General features: G+C 39.9%; 1 protein-coding gene across 2 annotated transcripts; it reads right to left on the bottom strand.

Moving 5' to 3' along the window:
- Window positions 1-1,305: 1,305 nt before the first annotated feature.
- PIK3CG (phosphatidylinositol-4,5-bisphosphate 3-kinase catalytic subunit gamma) lies at window positions 1,306-24,034 on the bottom strand. Of its 2 annotated transcripts, XM_026046389.1 has the most exons (11): window positions 23,858-24,030; window positions 20,615-22,630; window positions 16,540-16,605; window positions 16,203-16,428; window positions 12,998-13,101; window positions 12,058-12,204; window positions 11,252-11,342; window positions 9,019-9,149; window positions 8,295-8,406; window positions 6,550-6,707; window positions 1,306-1,740 (listed from the first exon to the last, which is right to left on the bottom strand). In XM_026046389.1, the coding sequence occupies exons 2-11, from the start codon at window positions 22,616-22,618 to the stop codon at window positions 1,459-1,461; spliced, it is 3,321 nt and encodes a 1,106-aa protein (XP_025902174.1). In that variant the 5' UTR covers window positions 22,619-22,630; window positions 23,858-24,030; the 3' UTR covers window positions 1,306-1,458. The 2 variants fall into 2 exon arrangements, with proteins under 2 accessions (XP_025902174.1, XP_025902175.1); XM_026046390.1 differs by lacking the exon at window positions 6,550-6,707 and having other exon boundaries at window positions 1,568-1,740; window positions 23,858-24,034.

The raw sequence follows: 24,034 nt of genomic DNA on the forward strand, positions 1-24,034 counted from the left end.
TGCATCTCATAAATGAGACACCAATTACAGTACATTTATTAAAAATCCTTCAAGAAGACACTCAGTAGTAACGGTGGTAGCAGTAGTTAAAATCTTCATGGGTCTGTGAGATGATTGAAGCAATGATAACGAAATAAAAAATAAATCAGTTAATCATTTAAATGTAAAGTAAAACCCATGTAAAACTATAATGAAAGACAAAATTACATGGGCACAAGTGCAAAAAAGCAATACTGTAAGCCACCATCTCTTTGGTAAAAATCAATTAGCAGGAAGTATACCATAATAATTCAAGTCAAAAATAAATTTGTGCTATATACTTTTTTCTACCATAGGCACACTTCATAATTTGCAGGTATCCTACAGTAGAGAAGGCAAAAATCTACTTAACACTGCCCATTTTTTCCTCTTTAAGTTTAAATATTGAAACTAAAAATAACTATTTTTTTTTTCTTTCATAAATAGCTTTTCAGTAGTATAGTCTCTTGAACAATTTAAAAATAAATAGCAAAATATACACAAAATTTCAAAGAATACATTTAACTCCTGATAGGTATATCCTGAAAATATATCACCAAAGAATAAATAACCTTTTGGCTTTTCAAATATTTGGCAAAATGTCAATTACTCTTATATAAGGAGTTTTCTCTGAGGAAAATCCAAGTACCATTGCTTTTGCTACAAAGCTTTCACTATACAGATGGAATTGCAGCAACTGTACAGTAAGGATATAACTTGAAATATGGATATTCCCTATTAAAATGTACAGTATAAAGGCATCAAATTTAAATGTTATGAATTTGAGGTTCAAACCTGAGGAACTTCCAGGCAACCATGAGGTTCTGCTAGAGAGATTTGGGTGCAGCTGCACTTGTCAGGAGCCAACAAAAATGGTAACAATTTCCTCTAGCAGGGGAGTCGGAGCTGTTTTCTACTGATAACATTACTAAAAATCAGAAAGAACAAAGAATTAAGGAAGGGAAAGAAGGGAAAGATGTTGTTCCTTGAGAGCAAGCTCTCCTGAAAAAGAAAATCCTACGGGGATTTCAATGTGACCATAGATTTTAAATAGACTCTTCTCCACTTGAAGGGCTTGACCCTCACAGATGACAATGTCACAGGGAATTTGTTTCAGTTTGGAGGTTATCATCTTACTCAAGCTCTCCTTCATATCTGAAATTCTAACTAAAGGAAAAAAGAAAACTGCAGGTCACATAAGCAAAACCCCTGGTTAGCAGAATCCAGCTATTTTCAGTGTCATTAGACATTAAAACCAAACAAAACCTTAACTGCAGGAAAATCTTCTGGAAGGGCAAGCAGAATTTCTTGCCTTTTTAGAAGATCCATTTCAGCTGCCAGAAAGTAAAGGCAATTTTAACAGCTCATTAGGAATGCATAAATAATAATATATAGATCCACTAAGCCCCTATCACACCTACACTTCATTCACATAAGTCATTAAGCAGAATGCTTTTCTACGCCTTGCTTGATTCCCAGCACAAGATGCAAAAACCAGTTAAATTGCACAGTCCAGCCCTTATCTCTGCAGACCTCTATCTGATCAAGAAAATGCTTTTTAGCATCTTCTTCACTCTTGCCTACTGTCAGCGCATCCCGAATATACTCAATATCTTCTTTGCTGGTTAACTGGGGCATTCCAGTCATWAGCATCATGGAGAAGAGGATGATCAGCAGGTTCGTGTGATGTCGAAGAGCTAAATAGGCCTTCACACAAACATCCTGCAAGAGAGAGGGACACTGGTTGTTAATTGATGAGCTGAACTCAAAGGGATGATTTTAGGAAGTTCATCAGAACTCCTATGAACTTCTCTCTCTACCAGCCACATAAAATTATTCCTGTACGTGAAAGAGAGGAAGAGCCAAGAGAACTGTTCAGTTGAGCAGAAACATTAAGCTGACTTGGGCATCCATTGCTCGTTATGACTCCATTCATTAACATACCTTGGGGCATGAAGTACTGTTTTGGTGTGAAAACGAAAGGCTCTTTTTAATAACACGGTATGAATTATTAAAGCATAAAACCTTGGCTTCACAAAAATTTCAAGTTAATTCCCAGCCACAATTCATCCTCCTCCTTTACAACTGCTAAATTCCCACTCGAAGGCACTGGGATAGCAAGTGATACTGAAAGGAGCAGCACCTTCAGGGGGACTATTTTTTTCATTTTCTCTATATATGTGTCTATAAACTTTGCAGAGGTGATGGCTTGTTTAATGGAGAAGATTTTTCAGGCTTGTCCTTCCGAGAAATTCTTTCCAGCTCTATTTTTAAGGCATGCTGCCTCGCTGTAGGACTGCAATGTTTATGTCCCGTCACTCTGGATTCAATGGATTATTGTTTTTGTTACAGCTTTATCACTTCCATTTATAAGTAATTTGTGCTTAACAACATAAACTTTWGAAGAATGAAATTCCTATAGCTTGAAAAAAACTATGATGCCTTTTAGAAGAATATTTAATGATGACTATTACATAAACTGAARACATAATTGCTGTAATGCAGCAATGTAAACAGATGCAAAATATTTCCAAGAAAGTTGTTGCCATTAAAACCAAAATGAAGCAATGTTGTCTTCCACTCAATTAAATATTCAGATTCATCTTTTCAAAAATTWGCAAGAATCGATTTAGAAACTGTTAAGAAAAACAATTTTTCATAAAAAATTCTACCAAATCTCATTAGCGCTGCATAGTTAGTTTATTTTTGACCAGCTATTTTTCTTCCTTAGTAACAGCAAGAATTGCACAAATATCTATCACTGTTCCCATCAGCAACATCAAGACAACCAGATGAACTAGGAAGATATGACAGAAGCAAGATGGGATAGTGAAAAACCCTATAGTGTCTGTAGGGTTTCTCTTTTCTCCTCCGTTGCCTGGGCCCTTACATGTTTCACTCGAAGTTTCCAAATAAATTCCATCCTCAAATAAGRCTATCCTTACAGAAATCTAGTTTATCTCTGGGAAGGCAGTAGAGSAATTGCGACGGCCAAAGCACAACTTACAACAGAAAACACCTTCATGTTTTTATAAGGATTTCTTTCTCTCTGTAACACCAGAGAAAAAGGAATTCTGCCACGAATGTCGACTTCAAACAGCGAATCTTGTCACAAAAGTTAGTGTGCTTTGTTCCTCTTGAAAGGGATGAAAGCTCTTCAGTTTTATCAAGGCAGGGTTTGCGGGTCTCTGCAGAACAATGAGGCAGGGGAGAAGCTGCCAGGCCTGTGTCTCGGGAGCAGCCCAAGGCCTCCAAAAGGCTCAAAAATCTGCGTCTGCTTCTTACAGTTATTTATTCATGCGGGAGCAGGCGATATTTTGGAATTCACGCCTTCCAAGAAAACTCGGTTTTACACCTCTGAGAGAGGCACAGAGAAGCAAAAATAACGCACACACACGCAGCGGGGGTACATAGGTGTTTGCCACGGGATTAAGCAGCAAACTGGTAACTAAGCCAAGGTCACGGGCAAAATGAGGGGAGCTGAGGAGAACTCACAATCCCCCTGCATAAACAGACAACAGAGAGTAGTTGCTTATTTTGAACAATATTTTGAAAATATTTGAAGCTGCCATAAGCATTAGTCTCCCAAGGGTCAGGCAGTTTTATCATAGAAGATGTGCAGGTTGCCTTGATCTCTATTGTCAAGTCAACAGAGGAAAGCAATGGAAGAGCAATGAAATAGAATAAATAGAAATGATTTAAAAATTCAGTGGAAACACTACCAAAATAAATAAATAAATTAATTAATTAATTAAAAGAAAAAAAAAAAAAAAAGTTAACTAACTAGGTGTACCAAGCTCAAAAGACTAGGCAGATATGAGAGTCTCTCAGGGCTTTCTACAAATAAGCAGTGAAAATGTTGCCTGCGTGCAGTGATAAAGGAGTTGCATGGATTCCAGCCAAAGGCTGGAGAGCGAATGTCACCACATTTGACACTTAAAACAAGGGTATTTCTGAAACTGCTATGGCAGCTGTAAAATTCACCGATGGGACAGAAAAATACTTGTCTTTTTAAATTAAGTCATGTTCCACTTAAGTAAATTTTTGCAATTAGGACAGAGGGCCATCAAATACTGCGTTCTACTAAATATTTGCGTAATGTCACTAATAGCCCTTGGCATCTGAATTTGATTAAACTACCATGAGGAAAAACAAAAAAGGGAGCAAAATTCAGACTAAGAGCTTATAGAAATGAACTTCACTGCACAATCAGAAAGGGCTGCCATGCCACTGACAGTTCTGAACTGAAAGTTCACTAATAATTAACTATTTTGCCATAGTCTTTAATCAAAGTTATTTATGTAGCTAGTTTCCTCTGACACATACAATACATTTTACGGCTACAGCATTTGTATGGACTGGGTCCAATAGGTAACAAAGAAATTAAACCAAACAAAACTCCCACAGATATTTTAAATGGTAAAAGCACCGAGGCATGGAAAACCAAAGGAACACTATATGTTAACATAGCTGAAACACAAATTAATGAGAGATGCTCTTAAAATTAATGATGGATAAGAGACTTTTCCATTAATACTTGAATGAATCAGCAGGCACAATGAATGTAGCCCTCCCTAGCTGGAAACATGAGAACGTTTCCCAGCTTAAAAGTAAAACCCGTTTTGCTTATTTTTATATCATATAAAGTAGATATTCTTTACAACAAAGCATGTGATGAATATTTTGTTCAGCATTACTAACTTTGCTTGTATGGATGCATTTTACTTTTAACTTTTTTAAAGGTACTCTTTATAAACTGCTATTCTGATAGTACATTAAAAGTCTGTCTCAAAGATCAACAAAAAGAACCTATTGCAGCAGAACTGTGAAGGAATGTAAGCTTTTTTGGTCATTATTACTATTGTGTGGACCAGGTGACATACCTTGGTCGTGGACAGAAACAGTAAAGCCCATCATCATTTTCCATCTGGTTAATGGCACTAGTAAAAGTGACACTCGCACTATCACACAATCCCCAAATGTCTGTATGAATGGGGTGGCAACAGCCTTTAATTAGGACTTATATCAGAGTGATAAAATTTTGTATTCAGTCAAACTCAGCACCTGCTGCTACATTATGAAGGTGTAACTTACTGGAGAGAACCTAGGACCAAGATCTCCTGTTGCTCTTGGTGTTAGCTCTGTTATTCCCTAAGAAGGGTGGTGATCCATGTCTGCTAACACAACCTTACCCCCCTGAAATCACAAAGAAATCACCATCCTTTATTCACCTACCTTCACATTTTCAACTGCTTTCTGTTTCCAGACTGGAGGTCTTCTGTGAACTTAATAATCCTAATTTTGGTGTTTCAGCTTCCCATTGCACGCAGCTCACAGCAGTGGCAGCAGCCATCCCGCTTGCCCATGGTACAGAACACCAGCTTCTYGTCAGAACAAGGGCTTGGCATTCCTGTTTTCCCCAGCAAAAGCCACCTTGCTTTTCATTTGTTTGAGCTACTGCCCGCCTTCTCAACTGACATTGTGATAAACCTGGTCCTTGTGCAAAATAAAGGCKCAAAAACAGCAGCTGGTTGCTTACATAGTTTCAGAAGTTTGGGGTTGAGGATGGCAATTGCCTCATTATTTTCTGTTATTCATGGATATTATTTCATGGATCACATGTATGTTCCAAAGGATGTACTCATGTACCAGACTACTCACCAGGACAGAGCAATGAGYTGATCTGGAGGGAGTCCAGAACATCTAAATTAGGACTCTGCTCTGACTCAGTCTAGAAAAGACTTTCTCTTTTGACAATACAGAGAACTTACTTCCTAAATCAGGCACATTTAAAGGCCCTAAAGATGAGCCCAGCAGGAACCCAACCYCAGACCCCTGCCCAGCCGTACTCTCAGCTATTCCATTAAACACAGTACATAGCACCTTGCGTTCTTCTCCAACTCACAGTCAGTTGGAAAAACAACTCATAGTCTTATGCACAGTCTTGCAAAAACACAACTATTTTTGAGGGGCTCACTTTCAAGAGGAAATTACAGGAGAACATATCTTAACCCCAATCTTTTCTTTTCAGAGGATAAATCCATCTGCATCACAAAATCCAAATCTGACACAGCAGARTAACGGAACATTTCTATGCAGATGCAGTAGCTGAAGCCTGAAAGTAGAGGGCAGGATCAGGAGAGAACAACATGGGCAGAGTCACCTGCAGAATGCCCAGCAGCTGCTCTTACTAAACAGAAGACTCCAGTCAATGCTTCCCAGGTRCCGAAGCCCTTTAAAAAGTATTTTGCAATCAAAACAAGAAAAAAAAAKAATTTCCCATATGATCTGCTGCTGGCTAAAGCTTTTTGAAGTGTTTTTGTGGATGTCTGAATTCTAGTTCCCATAATGTTGTAGATAATTTTTGTTCTTAGCTCGTTCTAAAATATCTCAGAATTGTATTATGATTCAGTGAAATTCTATTAACATAATCCCCAGAAGCCTAGACCTTTCAAAACTAAGGCACTAATGTTCCTCTCAGTGGGTAACAACATTGCTTAATTGATTTACAGTGAAATATTAACTCTTTACCTGAAATTTATGGAAATGGAGACTTGTCTTCTTTCCAGAAGTCCCCATGACAAATAGAAAATCTGGAGTCAGCACAAAAGGAACTCTTTCCTTATTAATTCCAAGGAAGCTTTTATAATTCCCAAGAATATGTCCAAAATCAATATGAAAAAGATTACCTTGATAAAAAAAAGAAGAGAAGTCAAGGTTAAAATAAAACAAAATAACTCACAGTAATGCTTACTTGTATTTGCAATACTAGCAGCAAACTGATTTGGGTATATGTGCTCAGTCCTTAGCTTTGCAGAAATGGCTATTTGCTCCTTTACATATATAATTTCATTTCCTTAGACAAGTTACTTTTTATTTATCTTTCTCAGCCTTTAATAAACTGGAAGAACTGCTGTGTTTTCTAAACACACACAAACAACTTTTCAAAAATCAAGCAAGTAAAGCTTGTACATTCGATCCATATCGACACAGATCCCMGCACATCAGTATATGGAAAAGCCTTGTGGGTTATGTCACAAGGCATGAAAATTGTATATTAAATAATAAACCATCAAATGATATAAGCACTTAATAGTSATTCTTAGGTGAAACAGCCTGAAATGTTCCAGCATTTCAGACAGTTTCTGTGTCCTCACAGCCCACCCCAGAGCTGACGCACTCTGCAGAGCTGCATTCTTCCTTCTTCTCTTTTCCAAGGCAGCAGAAGACACTCTGGCTAGTCTGCTCCTGCTCATCACAGGGTGACCTTTCTTTTTCTCTCTCCCTCCCTACTGACCTATCCTTCACTCTCTGCAAAATGGCACTGACATTATATGATGTAGTATATATTGTACTATATTCAGTAACATTAAAATTAAATCATTTCTTTGTCTTCTTTTCCTCAAGGACTTCTGATGAGCTTTTATATTGCAGTCTTCAATTAGCTCATTTCTGCCTTCAGGCTACTTTATTCTCTCCAGCTTCGTAAAGACAACTAGTAAAACTTTAACTATTATATGATTAATATTAAGTATACAGTCTTCTAACTATGCCCAAATGAATTTTGTATCTCTTAGCATTATGTAAAGACTAATTACAAAGTATCAAGAGCAAAAAACTCAGAGTATCTTAGACTAAATAAAACTCCACATRTACTGCTCATTCTTGGTACTTTCTGGCATTCTTTCCACAGAAAAAAAAAAATAGGGATAAAACAATGTGCAGCCAAGGAAATATTCCTAATTAGGTTCTTTCCAGAGGTTTTGCACTACCTGCAGCCTTCACTAGCAAAACACTAACACTGTAGGATTKTCAGTTATGGTATATAAAATATTCATGACTCTTGGAAGTGAAAACATTCCAATAACATCTAAATTCTGACATCAAATAAAGTCCACTAAACACTGGGGCACATTCACACTCCAGAGAGGCAAACAGCTGTCATTACACCYGACTTCTGCCTTGTTGGCTTTTAGATCTTAAATCCAGGTGAAAAATGAGTTTTACATTCCATAGAACTTAGTAACAAACTCAAACTTAGAAAAGAACCACCTTATTAATGACAAATATCTAGAGTCTGTTTCAAGGCCACAAGGGTGACAGTAGAATTCAATGCCACTGGAAGACTCAGATTTCTAAGCCTGACAGAATTAGATTGTGTCCCTTCACTCTTGGTTAAACTGATTATTTATTAGATTAACATGTATACCTAGTTAAGTATAGCCAGCCCCTGCCTCTTCTATGTAGTTCTTAAAAAGAGAAAGAAGAAAACTCACCTGCTTCTGTAATCATAATGTTGTCATTGTGTCTGTCTCCTATTCCAAGCACAAAGGTTGCCACGCAGTAACCAGCACAAGAATAAACAAATCTTTCCACAGCTGCCTGAAACTAAAGGAAAAATAAAAAAGAAAATCATTAGAGAGGTTAAATGCTTCAGTGCTATAAACTAACACTCCCTCAGTCAGTCTCAAAGTCATATGACTCTCTGTTGACAGATATCAATCAAAAGTTAAGACAACTCTCTYATATAATACACCTGCACGACAGAGATTAAGACCACTACCCTGCATCACACTCAATATGCTGCAACAGCAGGCTGCACCCTTTAATGTGAAGTAAACATACAGTTCTGCACACTTGTATGAGAAAAAGCAGGAAGAAGGCTCAGCAGCAAAGAAATTGTGAGTGCTGAAGCCTGCACTTACATCCTCTATGCCACAGTCTTTCARTGTTTCCTAGATGTCATTTCAATCTGCTCTGCATATATCACTTGTAAATCCCACTGACAAGGGGGTCACTTTCAAAGCATCTTGTTGCTCAGCAGCCTGCCTGCCAGCTGGATGCAGAAGGCTCCTTTGCAGAAGCTCCCAGCTGGGTACAGGGAAACAGAATGGGGTTTTCAAACTCCTCTAAGTAASTCAAACACAACCTCATGGGCTCTGAGCTGCTAAACTGCTTGGGTGCATTTGAAAATCCTGCTTAAGAATTCAAACATCTCACCTTTTCTTCAATCACACATCTTTCCTTGAGCCACTGGTTTAGTATTTCATCCTTAAATGCACCAGTGTTGCCAACTGTGCTCTGTTGGATTTTGGCAATCGTTGTAGCATCTTTCACAATTTCAATCATTCCTACAGAAGACAAGGGAGAAATCATATTAATTTAATATACATATGATTAAAACATTTTAAAAATATGCAAAATTACATCTAAAATGGTGTTTTTTAAGCCACCTTCGTAAATCTGGCTGCAGCAGGGCTGGGGAGCTGACGAGAAGCYGCAGCATTACAGTGCCCTGGCAAGACACGTGCTGCCAGAACTATGGAGCAGAGCTGGAGGTGCCCACTGAGCTGCACCAGGTGGATTGTTGGTGGAAAATTTGGGATTTGGGGACCTGGAGCCAGTACAAACACACTGCTCTTCATCAAGAGAGAAATGTAATGAAATGACTGGTCCCTTCCCCTCGAGCATGGGACTAGCACACACTGTAGACTAGTGAAGAGCAGACAAATGTGAAAGGCCCTACACTGAACAGATGCAATTCAGCACCTCGGAGCACCACGGTACAGAAAGAAGGACTTGCACTGTTCCTGCCAACAGGGCACGCAATGAAGAAGCTGGAGAGAGAAAGCAGAATCTGTCAGCTCTGCTGACATTCTAACAAATACAGACTGCCCTACTGCTGAGCACTGCTAGGAAAGCTCAGCTCTTAGCCAGGCTGATTTGGGAACTGGAAACGCTAGGTTTTCTTTCGCAGAACTAGGCCCAAAAGGGTCTTCTACTAAAAACTTGGGTTCAGCCCTACCTCAAAGAAAAGCAAACAGAGTAAACCATTCCCCCTAAAAGGGATTCAAATCAATTTCTGATCTGAATTTGTCTCGCTACCTGAACTCATGAATTTCTACTTACTCACATTCTTACCCTTTTGCATTTGCTGTATTTTCTGCAACATTTTCAGGAACAGAAAGACAAAGCTGTAATCTTTTCCTGGCCTTCACCCACAGCTAATTTCTGCCCCAGAGGTATTTCTGTTGTCTTGTAAGTGATTAGGTTTTGTTTATAATAAAATTATTGGGGAAATGTGACTGATAAACAACAACATTTTTAAAAGGTCTTCATTTTGGTCTATGCTTGTCAAGCTGCTGTTTTGTTCTTCAGAGCAAGCTCCAGATCACATTCCAGCTCCTAAAAGCACTTCCCTTGCCTGTGCTTGTGAATCTCCCTCTACTGGGCAAGCACTTCTCAATTCCAGGGGAATGGAGCTACTGCAGAAGGCACCTTCTGCTTCTCTTTCCATTTAAAGTCCTCCAGCACAGCTATTGCTCATTAGCAGTGTAAAAAAATCCATAGATTCTAAAGCAGATGCTAACAACAACAACAAAAAAAACCCAGACTGTTCATTCTCCAATGCAGTGCCAAGAAGAGGTATTAAAGTGCCAAAAGAGTGGCACAAAACCTGTGCAAAATGTTGGGCAGCTTATTTTGCCCAACAAAATACATAAAAGGTATCATGATGAAAAGCCATTGGCTGGGACACACAGTATAGCTCTACTGAAAGCCTTTTGAAACACAGATGTGTCTCGCAGCAGGTATGGCTAGTCCTAGAGAAGGCTTCAGTAAGTGTGACAGAAAATCCCAGCTGGATTATTCAACGGGGAGGAAGCGCCGGAGATCTGTGGCGCTAAAGCAGGTGACTTTCACATTATGTGCCAGCTTGAACTTTTTTAATTTGGCACTGCTACAATACAGTAAGCAATGGTGATCACCTCATGGAGCCAGGAACATAAGTGGCCATGTCAGAGGGAGAGAAAACAGGGCACAGTCTTTTATCCATGATACATGGAAAAAAAAAAAAATCTTACTGAGGTCTGTTTGGAGAGTACAGATGTTTCTGAAGCTGCAAAACTGCACTGGATACACAACAAAGCTTGGGAAGGATCTGCATAGGATCCAACCAGGTGCTGGGAACCTGGAAGACACCTGGCTGCCTCGCTGCACTCTGTGGCTAGTACATGGCATGAAGCTCTGGTCAGAAAAATTGTGTTTTGCTATTCTAACACCTTTTTATTTTTCTATTTTATTCTTACCAATATATTAAAATACATTTTGAGTAGGTCACTTGCTTTCACCCGTTTTCATAGCAAATATGGTTATTAAAGGTAAATTGATCGCAGGTTCCAGCTTCTGTAACTATGGTATTCTGAGTTTCTAATCACATTCTGTGATCTCATACCTATTTTGTTTCCAGTAGAAATGCAACCATACGGTAACAAACAAAGGTCCAAGGACTCTGCTTCCCAAATGGATTCCATAATGCGAAGAATCTAGTTGTAAAAACAAACATATACACTTCAAATTATTTCAAGTTGTTTGTGCATTATTTATTATTCACACAAATAACCCTACCTGGGCTAAACTTGTCTATTCTACAGATGAGAAGGCAACACAGAAAGCAAGCAGCCATTCAAGGTTATGAGTGAGAGAACCAGGGCTTTTATTTCCTCATCTGTTCTGTGTCCAGGCAATTTCCACTTAACAAATATTTTCTGATTCTTATATGAGCAGAAACTCAATGCAATAGTAGGTATGTCCACTTATTTTTTCCCCCCCATAAGGATCCCCCAAAGTGCTAATAAACTAGTTGGAGCAATCTGTGAAATACTACCAGGGTGATGCTACCTATGACTTTGTTTTTATTTTGTAACTTCATCCAATGCATAAATAAAAGAGATAAATTATTCATCAGAAAAACAGACCATTTTGTGCAGTGTAAGAGATTCTTTCTCTAGACCACCCAAGTGTGAATATGGCTGGAGAGAAGAGGGTGACAGTAATACAGGAAAGATTCAGAATAGAAAAGAAAACCCAGTTTTGATGTCAGATGCTGTCACACACAATTTAACAAGTGAAAGACTTCTGTTTCATATAGACAGTAAGGGTATTGTACTCACATTTCTGCAAAGTAAAAAGATTTTTAAATGTGAATTTTGATTACAGTATTCATTTTAAGCATTCAATACAACATTTTAGCTGTCATACCTGTAAAATAAGCATGTCCTGTCGCAGGTCGTCTCCATGTTTGAAGATAATGCCTATGGTTTCATTTGACAGAGCTGTGGGGTCTGCACATTTAAACTCAAGCCAAAGAGGCTTCTTCTTGGATGCCATCACTTTGCATTTCTCTATCTGTCAAAGAGAAACTTATTGCCAGCTGCTGTACCCCAACATCAACACAACCAACCTTCTTAAGCACCAGCTGGGGCTTACAGTTTTAGGCAGGACTACAGCTCCCAGCCTGTTTTACAGCAGGAAGCCCGCTGAAGGCATTACCCCTTTCAAAGAATGACATGCACTTGCCACACAAAGCCTCTGAACCTGCAAACTTCCAGTGCTGGCCATAATAAAGGAGCTGGAAAAAGTCCAACTTGACTCTCAGAAGCTGGATTTAGCTTGTAAATCTGGTTCAGGCTGAAAGGGCTGGTAAAGGACGAGTGAGAGATTCTGACATCTCTGGCAAATACAGCAGCTCCCAACAGCCCTCCCTTTGATGCCTGTTTTGCAAAACTGGAAAGCAAGATTTGCCCAGTGCAATTTACCATATCATCCTCTCCCATGATTTCCAGTGACCTGGATAAGAGTGACTCAGAACCCAGGCTGCTTSAGTCTATTCAATCCCCTCCATTCAGTCAAACTCAATGGCATTTGTGGAAGTAATTCAACACAGCCATTCATAAAACATTACATTAAATATTTTGCACACAGTTGCAGTTGGGGAGAAAAAAAGATCCTAGTGTGTGGGAACGAAGTCTTATTGAAAACAAGAAATGCTACAGTATTACAGGGAAATAAGGTACACGCACAGGCAAGAATCTCAAAGTAAATGAAAACAAGATCTTTAGACAAGAGCAAAATCTTTTAGCAAATGCAACAAACTAAGAGATGATTCAAAAGGCATTTGTGGGCACTCAGCAGTACTCACCACCAGGGCTCCTGCTCTCAGCCCAGGGTCATAGGGGACTCTGAAGCTCTCGGGGAGTTTGCTGCTCTGGAGTTTTTCAAGCTTTTGCCTAAGCTGCGTGATAACTGCAAGTGAGAAATCCCATTGGAATCAAATTTGGAAGGAGAAAGTTACAGCTACTCAAAGCTGCTAAGCATTGTGATGTAGCTAAAAAAATCCTCAGGTTAGCTGCTTTTTAAATCACTCTCCTCACGTTCTCTCAATTTGAAGAATGGAAGAAAACTCTCTGGTTTGCACTATTTATGGCTAGGCTCGTCTCAGCCACCTGAAGTTAATGTCTTCAAGCACCACACAAATAAGGAGCCCGCTGCCAGTGTTTCATGTTCTTCCTCATACTCCATCTCCAGAAGTTTACAGATTATATTAAAATGTCACCTTTTCCAACAAATCRAAACAAAACATAGAGCAATACACAAAAGAAATACGTTACCTTTGTACCTGCCACGGAAATCTTGAACTCTTCACCCCAAGGGCTCAGGAGTAGGAGGCAATTAAAGCACCTAACGTTTTCCAATCTTATTTTAACCCACTTTATTGTTCTAGCAGCCTGACTCACAGATTTTGAGCACTTGGCATCAATTATACTGCGATCATAAGGACTCCAACAATAGAGATACTGAGTTTCCTAACCTTCTAAAACTTGTTTCATACTTCAGCTTYTCAGCCTTGTTAATCTCACAGTCCCCAAAAAAGATATATATAATATATAAATTGCCATTTATTTATTTGCACAAGATTTTTAACATCCTCACATAAAGTGAATCTGTAGCCTATTTCATTCATAAAACGTGGAGGATGCTGAATCTTCACCATAAACACACACACAGAACACAACATATGATACACTCTGTTCATCTCAGCTAGTGGGCATTAGCCACAAAGGGAATGCACTTGGCTATTACTCTTTTAGGACAACGACCTGGATACTGTTCAAAAATAGATTATAACTACACAGCATACGTGATAAAACACTGCAAACATGTTCAGAAGTATTTCTGAAGAAGAAAATTGAAAAGGAAAAGAATATTTTAGATGAGGGAAAATCTGCTATCAACTCAAATAAATTAAGCCAGGAGAATTACTTGGGAAGTAAGAGAACACAAATATGATGCCTGTCTTAAGATTTTTTAGAAAAAGAAGTATCTAGAAAGGCCAAGAGACTCATGAAATATCCATTCTAGAAAAAAAAAAAAAAAAAAAAAAAAACTGACAGCAAAATATAGGAGCTAATAAGTGAACATTTTAATTAGATAACCTCTCTGAAAACCAAACCAAACCAAGGTTGTAGTAAACTAAGCAATGAAGTAACTTTCTAAAATGGAATTACTGATTTGCTAGACAACAAGCTCTGGATGTAAACAGCTTGATTTCAATAATTCTTCTAATTATCACAGACAACATAATTTGGAATTTGTATACAAACCAATTGAAGCTGGTAAAGATTAAGAATTATCTGATTTTAAAATACAACTGAAAGTGTTTGCTAAAAATATTTCCAATTTGATCTATCTTAAGAACAAAGTGCTATGCAGTTTAAGAGAAGAAAGAGTAGCACAGAYATATATTTGGAAGAGAACTTAGCTAACAGAAAAGGTTGTCTGTGAAAGCAGACAACCTTATATAAGCTGGAAATATTACGATCTTAGGAATTTATTTATTTTTGGTCACTTGCTATGTTTAGATATGAACAGAGAGCTCACATGAAAAGTGACAGAAACATCTTCAGAGCACGATCCCTACTAGATTACACTGAGCCTAACAGGAGGAATTTTTTAATGAAAAACAAGTCACAAATAACAGCAGAAGAAAATAAAGACAAARACCAGATGAGACTGCATGAGGGAATGAAATGCAACATATGCAGACTGAAAGTGTAAGTATGTATGAATACTGGAAATACCAGAGCAAAGAAGGAGCAATACAYGTAAGAAGAAAATTGAGGCAATGTGTTTTTAAAAATTTAACAAGCAAAGGCTGCCTGGTGGAAAAAGCATATTCTCAGTAATCCGAGCAGAAAATGAATTAGAGATATCATTAGCAGGACACCCCATAGTCTCAGGAAGCTTCATTTTTTGAAATGTCAATTATATAAGGAATCTTTCAACGTTCTGCTCTATCTTACATACAAAGCTCACTTAACTAAGTCTAGTGGGTGTTAATGTGATTGCTTTCTCTTGAAACTTATCTTCTTTTCCCTCATCCTCTTCCAAAGTAATGTATTATGGAAACCACTGTCAGTACAGACATGTACGTCTGCAATGGCAGTAGACTATTTTACAAAAAGTGGGATTCTGCAGCACATTCACCCCTAAATAAGCAGGGCAGGAAGGACTTTCTGAGTCAAGGACCTCGTGGGCTAGACCGTATCAGCTTGAACTCATACGAGCAGCTGTTCTTCCTCTGTGCAGCTTTTGGAACTCCAGTGGTGTCATACGTCTTTTCCTTCTTCCCCCTAACTCCAAGCAACAACTAGGAAGGATGATAAACAAGTTCTTAAGGAAAGAAAAGAAGTAGAAAAGCACAGGGGTAAATAATCATTGCACAATGCTGATGTGGCCTTCCAAGCTGTGCTTGCAGAAACTGGAAAAAACACCAGGTCTGTGTCTCACGGGACCGCTGCTCCTCACACTGCCGAGCACAAAGAACAGGCTCTGTGTATCACTGCCCAGCCAAAGCTGCTTCYGTGGGCTAGCAAAAACTGCCGTGGACTCCTCCTCAGTCTTACTGCCAAGAGAGATTTTGTGACTGTTTAGAGTAAGGCTGTGTTTCTTGGCAGATGTCTCTTTTACTCCTTATTTCCTGTTAATGTTTGTGTTCTGAGTTGTTTCTTTTCTCAGGGCTAAGGGCTATGTACAAGATCTTAACTGAGCACTTCCCAGTTGTTCAGTGTAGAAGTTCAGSATGAGCCAAAGCAGAGCTTTGTATAAGGTGTCTGTAATACTGATACCCTTCTCTGCTTTGGGGAGAAAAGGGCAAACAAATGTRTAATTGATTTAAGCCCTATCAATCTACACTGGCAATTTATAAGAGTTTAAGAAGAAGATACTCTTTTAGAGCGAATTATGTATGAATTTCTAAATACACAGTAATTTTCTGCCTAGGTTTTCACACACACGGAAAAAAACCCCTTAGTATCACAAATGGAGAAATGCCAGTGAGCAAATACCTTGCGAGGTGACATCATATTTTTCTGCAGAAACTGATTTTATCTCCATTGTGACTTTATGCAGCAATTCAATTACTTGAACCTGCTTCATGAAATCCTGCAGCATTGCCTTCCCACAGCCCCGCAGATAGGCCTCGAGCAGCACAGCAAACCTCTGCTGGTAGTGCATAGACTGGGCAATCTCACTTCTTAGAAACCAAAATAAGAAATGGCCGATTCTTTTGTTCTAGAGGGGGAGAAAAAATGCTGGAATTAGCACGCATGGCAATTTCTGGAGAAAGAGCCTTCATACTGCCAGGAGCTTTAGCACAACTTGGCTGTGTTTTCAAGTACTTACTCTCAAACCCCGTTTCAGCAGAAACCTGGCTAAGGCGCTGTCATGGTACGGCTCAAATTTCACAGCCTGAAGAACACAAAAGTAGAAGACAAATAATATCATCATATATAAGATCTTATTGCACTTAAAATTTACAGATGAGATCTACAGACCACTTTGCCGCAGGAAGAGAARCAGAGGTCTTCCAAGAAAGCAGAAAGCTGAGAAAACAAAGTGATGTTTCTTCATTTTAGAGCAAGCACTCTTCAGTTGTGACAGGTTCTTTTCAGATATATTATTAATGTGACAAATGAAAGCAACACCAGAACCAGCCACTGAGACCAATCTGGGGTCATGGGTGTTAGTGAAACAGAGCAACACCCTTCTCGGGCTGTCTTGGCAGGCTGTAATAAAAACCAGCAAGACTAGAAACCTGCTTGGAGATGATTTGCTCAGGGGATGCTTGAAAAGATTATTGCCACATTAATTTATCACTTGTAATTGTCCTTTAATCAAAAACTTAATTAAAACCATTTTTTTTGCTGACAATATTCACAATGGAAGACTCGCACCCCAGGGTTCCCTACAATTAGCAGCACCAAGCACRACATCCAGGGCCGTTCTGGCCCTTAGCCCCTGAACGTGCCACAAAACAGACCAAAGGCCCTGATACACCCCTCTATTAATGGGGTCCTCTTAAGGGCAAGACTTCAGCAGAGCTCTTTTTCTTAACAACTATGAGCACAGATGTATTTTTTTTCTCTTCTAAGGGCCGTGCCTCTCCACTCAAGCCCACAGATATTGCGAAGCTGTTGTCAAAAGAGAGGGAGAACAGAGAGTCAGCAACTTTTTTAAAGCTTCAGGATTAGGGKTTTTTTGCTGTTGTGCCCTGCTGCCTTCAATAACCAGGTGAGTTTATCTACAAGAAAAGCTCTCACACTTTCAGGTGGTGGGAGGTGAGGGTGAATTTGGCTATTCCAGGTGAGGCTTCTCATGCAGCCCATTTCCTATTGCTGTCTGCTTGAGRGATTCATGTTTGTAGGAGGATCATAATATTATTAAGGAGGAAAATCACCTAAGTGAATATCCCGTGACATGGGAAGAGAAATAGGAAGCAGGTAACCCCTGGAGCAGAGCCACAAAATGCCCTGCGTGGCCAGAGGGAGACAGGGCCAGGACAAAGAGGGAAATCAAGGACTCCCTGTACGGCAGAGAGGATGTACAGGGGATGTACAACTTAATAGCTCTTTCAAGACACCCGTGGCTTGCTAAGAAGCAACAGTGCCCTCAGCACAGATCTGCTAAATTCATCCAACTGAGCACAGTTTTTCATGCTTAAATATCCTGCAGCATCTAGTTGTCTTTTTGGCATTAGACTATTGGTGACAATCTTAAAACGTAAGTGCTCTTGTGGGTTATTTCAAGAGAAACAAACATCCTCCTTCAGTCAACCTTCCAAAGGAACAAGCTTACAAAAAGGCTACCAGGACTTGATTTTTCCAACCACTGACTAAGCAAGAGAGAAAACTGCTGAGAATTGGTCAGAGAATTGGCCTGCAAGAGCTGCCTTGATTGTGTCTGCAAGGCATGGTGTTAGTGCATCATGCTTAGAAACATTGGTGAAAACTTTCAGACATAAATTGGTTTTCAAAAATATGAATTATTTTAGTTTGTTTAGGTTAGGAGATATGAGTTTTTTTAATAAAAAAGTACTTTTCACTGCAATAAGACACCTAAAAGCCAATGATTATTACTTAAATTCCAATGGATTTGCTCACAGTTCCAAGAAAGTCTATTAGAAACCTCATTCTCGTGTAGGTTTTGCTGAATGTTTTCAGCATATGCCTCTGGAAAACAATTTAAGAATGAAATACAGCCAAACAACAGTTCATTGCTACAAAACAAACATCCCTAAATCAAAGCTGGGAATATATTTTAACATGAAGGAATATTAGAAAAAATGTTCTATGAATATCCTTACAATGCTTAACAGAAATAATTRTAAGAGTCAACTCCAGGTTTCTTTTCTCCCCATGGAAGCAAACTTCAATATTTGAAAATCACCAATAACACCTGGCAATTAAGGGCTCCTGCCAGCACCCTGGCCTTGCCAATTCACCGGCAGAACTTCATYCTCTGCCACATACAGGCAGTTCTGTCTTCCTCACCAACATTCACTTTCCAGCAGCATTTTCTGATATTTAAACTATCCTTTCCATGTTTTATTAACTGCAGAGAGAACCACAGACCCTTCTGGCAAGCTCCATGGCCTTATTTATGGCATGCCTACTTCTCTCTGGGAGAAACCTGGGGAGAAATAAAATGTTTGGTTGATTTCTCACTCTGCTGGGATGCAGGACTGAGAATACCCTCTGCACAGTGTAATAACCATAAAGCTTTCTTGAAGTCACATATGCAAAAGGTGACAATCATTTTCAGAAGAGGCATCTCAGATGTCACCATTCAGCGTGGCCTGACCTGCATTCTCTGAAAAAAGAAATGGATTTTCAAATATACAGGGATATCAACACTTTGCTGCAGACCAGCAATGGCCTGTGCACTGYAACTAGCCATGGGAGGAAAGACAAGGAAGCAGCAGAGGTCAAGGCTGGGCTCTGGGACTAATTTCTTACCAAAAATCATCGGTGAAATTAAACTCCTGCGACCTTATGCCGGGCTAGTTTGTTTAATTTACTTTTAGAAAGATTTGTCCCTTGTAAAGTGTTCTCAAATTGTATTCCTTGAGAATAAACGATTTTGAAAACAAAAGGAAAAAAGAATGACCTCTTCTCTTATGCATTTGCCTAACAATCAATCACCGCCTCATTTGGATGTAAAAGGGAAAAAATTGCTGAGCCATAAGCACAGTGTGGAAGCTCACCACCAAGCATATACATACATACATATATATATATATATGTGCATATTTTTAGTAGCAGCTACATGGGAGGTCCAGTGTGGTAACTGTAGTGGTTCTTTCGTTCATGCCTAAGTGCATAAATCCTGCCCGGGGAGCCCAATCTCTGGCAAGCAAAGACAAGGCTAAACGGGCTTGTTTAAAGCACTACCCAAGTGCTGCAAACTCAAAGCCGAGTTCCTGACTCCTTTTCCTAGGAAGCAGAGCTCTCCCTGCACAGACTAAAAGCCCCAGCCCACAGGTGCCCAGGCTGCTGCAACTCCCTTATTTTTTAAACGTTGATCTGGTTCTTTGATTCTCCACTGAAACCACTGCTGGTTCCATGGGAGAACAGTCCCTGGAATCCTGCTGGGCCTGGGAAGACGAGTTAGGTGTGAGGAGCAGCAGGGGGACACCTTTCCCAGCCAGCACCCACGGAGCCCCTGCCAGGCTGCCCAGCTCCAGCTCTGTGAAAAGCCCCCGAAACAACTTTCATGGATAACCAGCCCAAACAGCTYGGATCACACGCAAAGCACTTCAGCCAGATAGAGCTGTCATTCATTTCCATTAACAACACAGTTTTCATGCAACTTCCCAGAATGAATTAAATACAGAGTCGTACCAGCCCTTTTTTCTCCTTTTTAAAGATTTTTAGAAGTTTCTAGACAAGCGTGTTCTCCTTTAAAGTACTATATTGAAGACACTGCATGTAGTATGCAACTAAACTGCTGGTTTTAATCTAAAACCCAGCTCCATATCTAAATCTAAGTAACCTCAACTCCAGCTTCAGACCTCGCCTCCACTAACTTCTGCTTTTCCTTTCCTTCTGCTGTGCTTGCAGACGGTGCCTGTGGGCAAAGCCTGTGGGTAAAGGCCAGGCAACAGTTCTTCAGTGCTACGTGACACAGGATGGACACACAAGCCGGGTGTGTTCCCACCACGGCACCACTGCCCTTTTCCAGAAAAACCTACCAGTGTAGGCACAATTTGCAACCTGCAACAAGGCACCTGCAACACCMGGATACGAGCACAGAAATAAAGGCAAATGCAAAGTGTGTCGGGGTTAATTTGCTAACGAACGCTGCTTTGACTAAACACTGAAGACCTCAAAAAAGGGGTCATTTGTGACCACTGGAATGGTTATGTGATAATGCAAATATTCCCRGAAGCCCGGAATTCAGGAATGCAAATACACCTTACCTGCACAAGCTGCAAGAGGTAGTGAAGAACATCATCATCTTCCAAGCTTTCCAGCTTCTGAACTGCCATTGCTCGCACGTTTTCATCGGAGAAGTTGCAGTCCAGAAGTTGCATCGTGAGTCCAACATCCAAAGCACTTTGATCCCACGCCTCCTTTTTGGCTAGCAACTGGTATGTTTTGGCCACTATTTCTTGCTGTCCCCATTTCACTGAGCTAAGCAGCTTAGGATAGGCCTTGGGGTGCTTTATGCTTTCGTATCGAAAATGCCACAACAGTTCTTTGTCCTCGGGAGAAAGGGGATTAAGTGGGTCTGTTGCTATGATCTCTTCGAGCTGCTTGCGAAGTTGGTTGGGCATTTCTGCCCGTGTCCTGTCCCCCGGCAGGTCAGACGTGATCCTGTGCTTGGGCAAGGCAATTGGGTGACAATATTTGTCCAGGACAATGGAAATAGCCATCGAGTTTTCCTTATCTGGGTTAGTAGCTGACGTGAGTTTGTCTGCATTGATACTTCCTTGTTCTTCCCCCTTGCCTGGGATTTTCCACATGTGAAGCACGTACTCCCCGCTTCGGAGCAAAAACCGGTGATCTATCAACAGAAGATTTACATAATAGAGAAGCTGGGTTTTGCATTTGGAATCGGAGTTGGGGGATTCATGTGACTGAAGGCTGGTCTTTGTGGACAGGCCCTGTGCTTTGCCGCAATATATCTGAAGATTTAGGAGTGCTCCTTTAGGCAAATCCTTGATTTTGATATCAAACTCCAGCCAAATATTCCACAGAACTTCCTCAGTAAAAGGTTTGGATGAAGTCCTCCGCTGCGAAAGGAGCTGTTGCCCATGYTGGATGTTAGCCTCAACAAAAACAGTGAGATCAGTATTTCTTGGCAAAACTGGGATATCAATGCCAATTATTTTCACCCTAAATTTCCTGTTACAATCCCACAAGGAGATAGTGAAGACTCTCTCGTGATCTTTGCCATCTATGGTCAACTGTTCGTGGTACCCTGTCACTCCCGTGCAGTCATCAACCAAGGGCCACTCTTCCTTCTGAACCTCATCCTCGCTGGGGTCGGGTGGGTTGTCTAGCACAAGGTGGATCTCCTCCCCGTTCTTAAGGCACTGCCTTATCCAGTGAAAATCTTTAATTGGGGTCTCCCCAGTAATGTACTCATCTCTGCCGCAGATTCTGAGAACAAAGTCCAGCTCGCTGTGATCTTCAGGAATGTCCATCAAAGACTTTTTCTTCGCCATTTTTGTGAAAAAACTATGGAGAATCATATCTGGAGTGTCATCAATTGACACCTTAATTTTTTGGCTGGTTGTTCCTCTATGTATGATTATGAAAATGTTATTATTGGTGATCTTTTTGAACAAATACTCTGGGAGTGGCTTGGATGTAGTCCAGGGGTGCATTGCATACAGTTTAGGATCTCTACAGGCCACCTCTATCATTCGTGGAGTGACTAACCTGCGGCGGGTAAACTCTAGTTCGTCATCGTGCACGTTGCTCACATCGGTGACATCGTAACCAATTAGATCATTAAGCTGTCGYTGAAATTCCTGAACTTCTTCTGATGGCTTTTGTTTCTGGACAACGTAGATCTTGCCTACCTTTTTCTGTAACACTTTCCAATACAGTATGCAGTCTAATGTCTGTAACACTTGATGTTTATCATAAATCTCATACCATTGCCCTTTCTTCTGATACTGGAGAATAAACTGATCAGGAGTGAACATATGGTAGAAGTCTGTGGTTTGGCTCGTCTCTATTGCACGCATCCAAATCTGTGCTTTCATTTGCTCAACAGTACAGTTGCCAGCTATTTCAAGTAACATCATTTCTGGTACTTTAGTATGTTTATTGCTTGTAGGTAAAATGAACTCAATAGATATCAGTTCCATTGAAGACAGATTACCCGATGTACARTGAGGTTTCATTCTTCTTCTCCTTCGCTTGTTCTCCTCTCTCATAACAACGGGCTGCTCATAATCCCCCAACTCCATGCCAGAAGAAACCTAGCAAAATATACAAATGTTTGAATACCTTCTCATTTACATTGCTCTTGGCTCTTTTATTAAAAACTCTCAGTTAAAATCAGAGGCCAGTCTGAACCCTGCTGTATACTTTTTGTATTTCTCATTCCCCTTTATCATTGCTTATAAATAGTTGTTTTACATTAACCAGATCCAATCTATTCAATTTGAAACCTACTATACGGAGAAGCAATGATTAAGTGATTAAAACAGAGCTTTTAAATGCTGATTTATAATTTATGAGCCTAAGTGGCCCTTCTTCCCAGATTCAGTGGAAGCCAGGAGGACAAGCACCTGACYGTGTAGATGCTTGTACTGATTTATTCTCACTTGTATTTAACCGAACACTGATTCYTCTCCTGGCTCTTCTGTTTTGGTGCTGTTCATATTATTCTAAGTGGATTTTTATAGAAATCAAAAGATACATTACTGTRTATGAGCCAAACAATATCCTGTTTTTAAGAAACACAGAAAGAAAACAAAGCAAGAAATTTCTCTATAGACTAGAGAGAGGTGAGACTATTCCCATTCTCCCTTGCCTTTCTCTTTAGTGATAAAGAATCAGAACTTAAACTCCCCCAAATCCCTTAATATTAAAAAGTCCCACTATGTCCCAAGAAGAACATTTAATGTACATCTAAAGTCTAGCCTGTATCCTTAGATGTGCCTCTTTTATTAAAAAAGTCAGTTCACCAGACTGGTGAACAATCCAACAATTTTAAAGTAAGCACTTTAAAAAAAAAAATAGTAGTATGTTAAAGAAGACAAAAAACACATAAGCTGATGACATTGTCACTCTGCACATCCAGTCCCGCCTAAAACAGCTTGTAAAACAACTTTGAGAGCAAGTTCTCTATCTTACCCGCTTTCAAAACCCCAGAATACTGTTGCTCACAATTCATGGCCACTGAGCAGGGCCGAAGGGGAAGTTTTTCAGCACGAGTTTGAAAGAGGAGAGCGGCGCTGACGGGACCCTCCTGCACCAGCACCGCCTTACAGCCACAGCCTGAACTATTGTGTTTCTCAGACAATGTCTCTGACTGCTTGAAAAGCTAAATACACCCCGGGAACAATGCTCCAGCAGACAACAAAACACCAGGATAAAAATATACAGTCTTAAACTGAAACTCCAATTCTTTTTTTGAGCTCCGGAAAGCAAACAACCATASACACCACCTATACAGTTGCCAAAACACAATGAAATATTACCTGCTTGTAAAATAAAGGCTGGCTTGCTGCAGACGACTCATTTGTTTAAGTTTTGAAGTTGCTGAGGTTTTAAGGGAAGATTATTCACATAAAATAATACTTTGTTCAAGCTGTTCTGCTTTTCTTGCTCACCCCCATATCCAGATGCAAAGGAAGTGCTGCACTTACCAGGAAGGA

The sequence above is a fragment of the Nothoprocta perdicaria genome, unplaced genomic scaffold (assembly GCF_003342845.1).
Source record: "Nothoprocta perdicaria isolate Ctin4 unplaced genomic scaffold, notPer1 scaffold_44, whole genome shotgun sequence".
In the NCBI taxonomy this organism is placed as follows: Eukaryota; Metazoa; Chordata; class Aves; order Tinamiformes; family Tinamidae; genus Nothoprocta; species Nothoprocta perdicaria.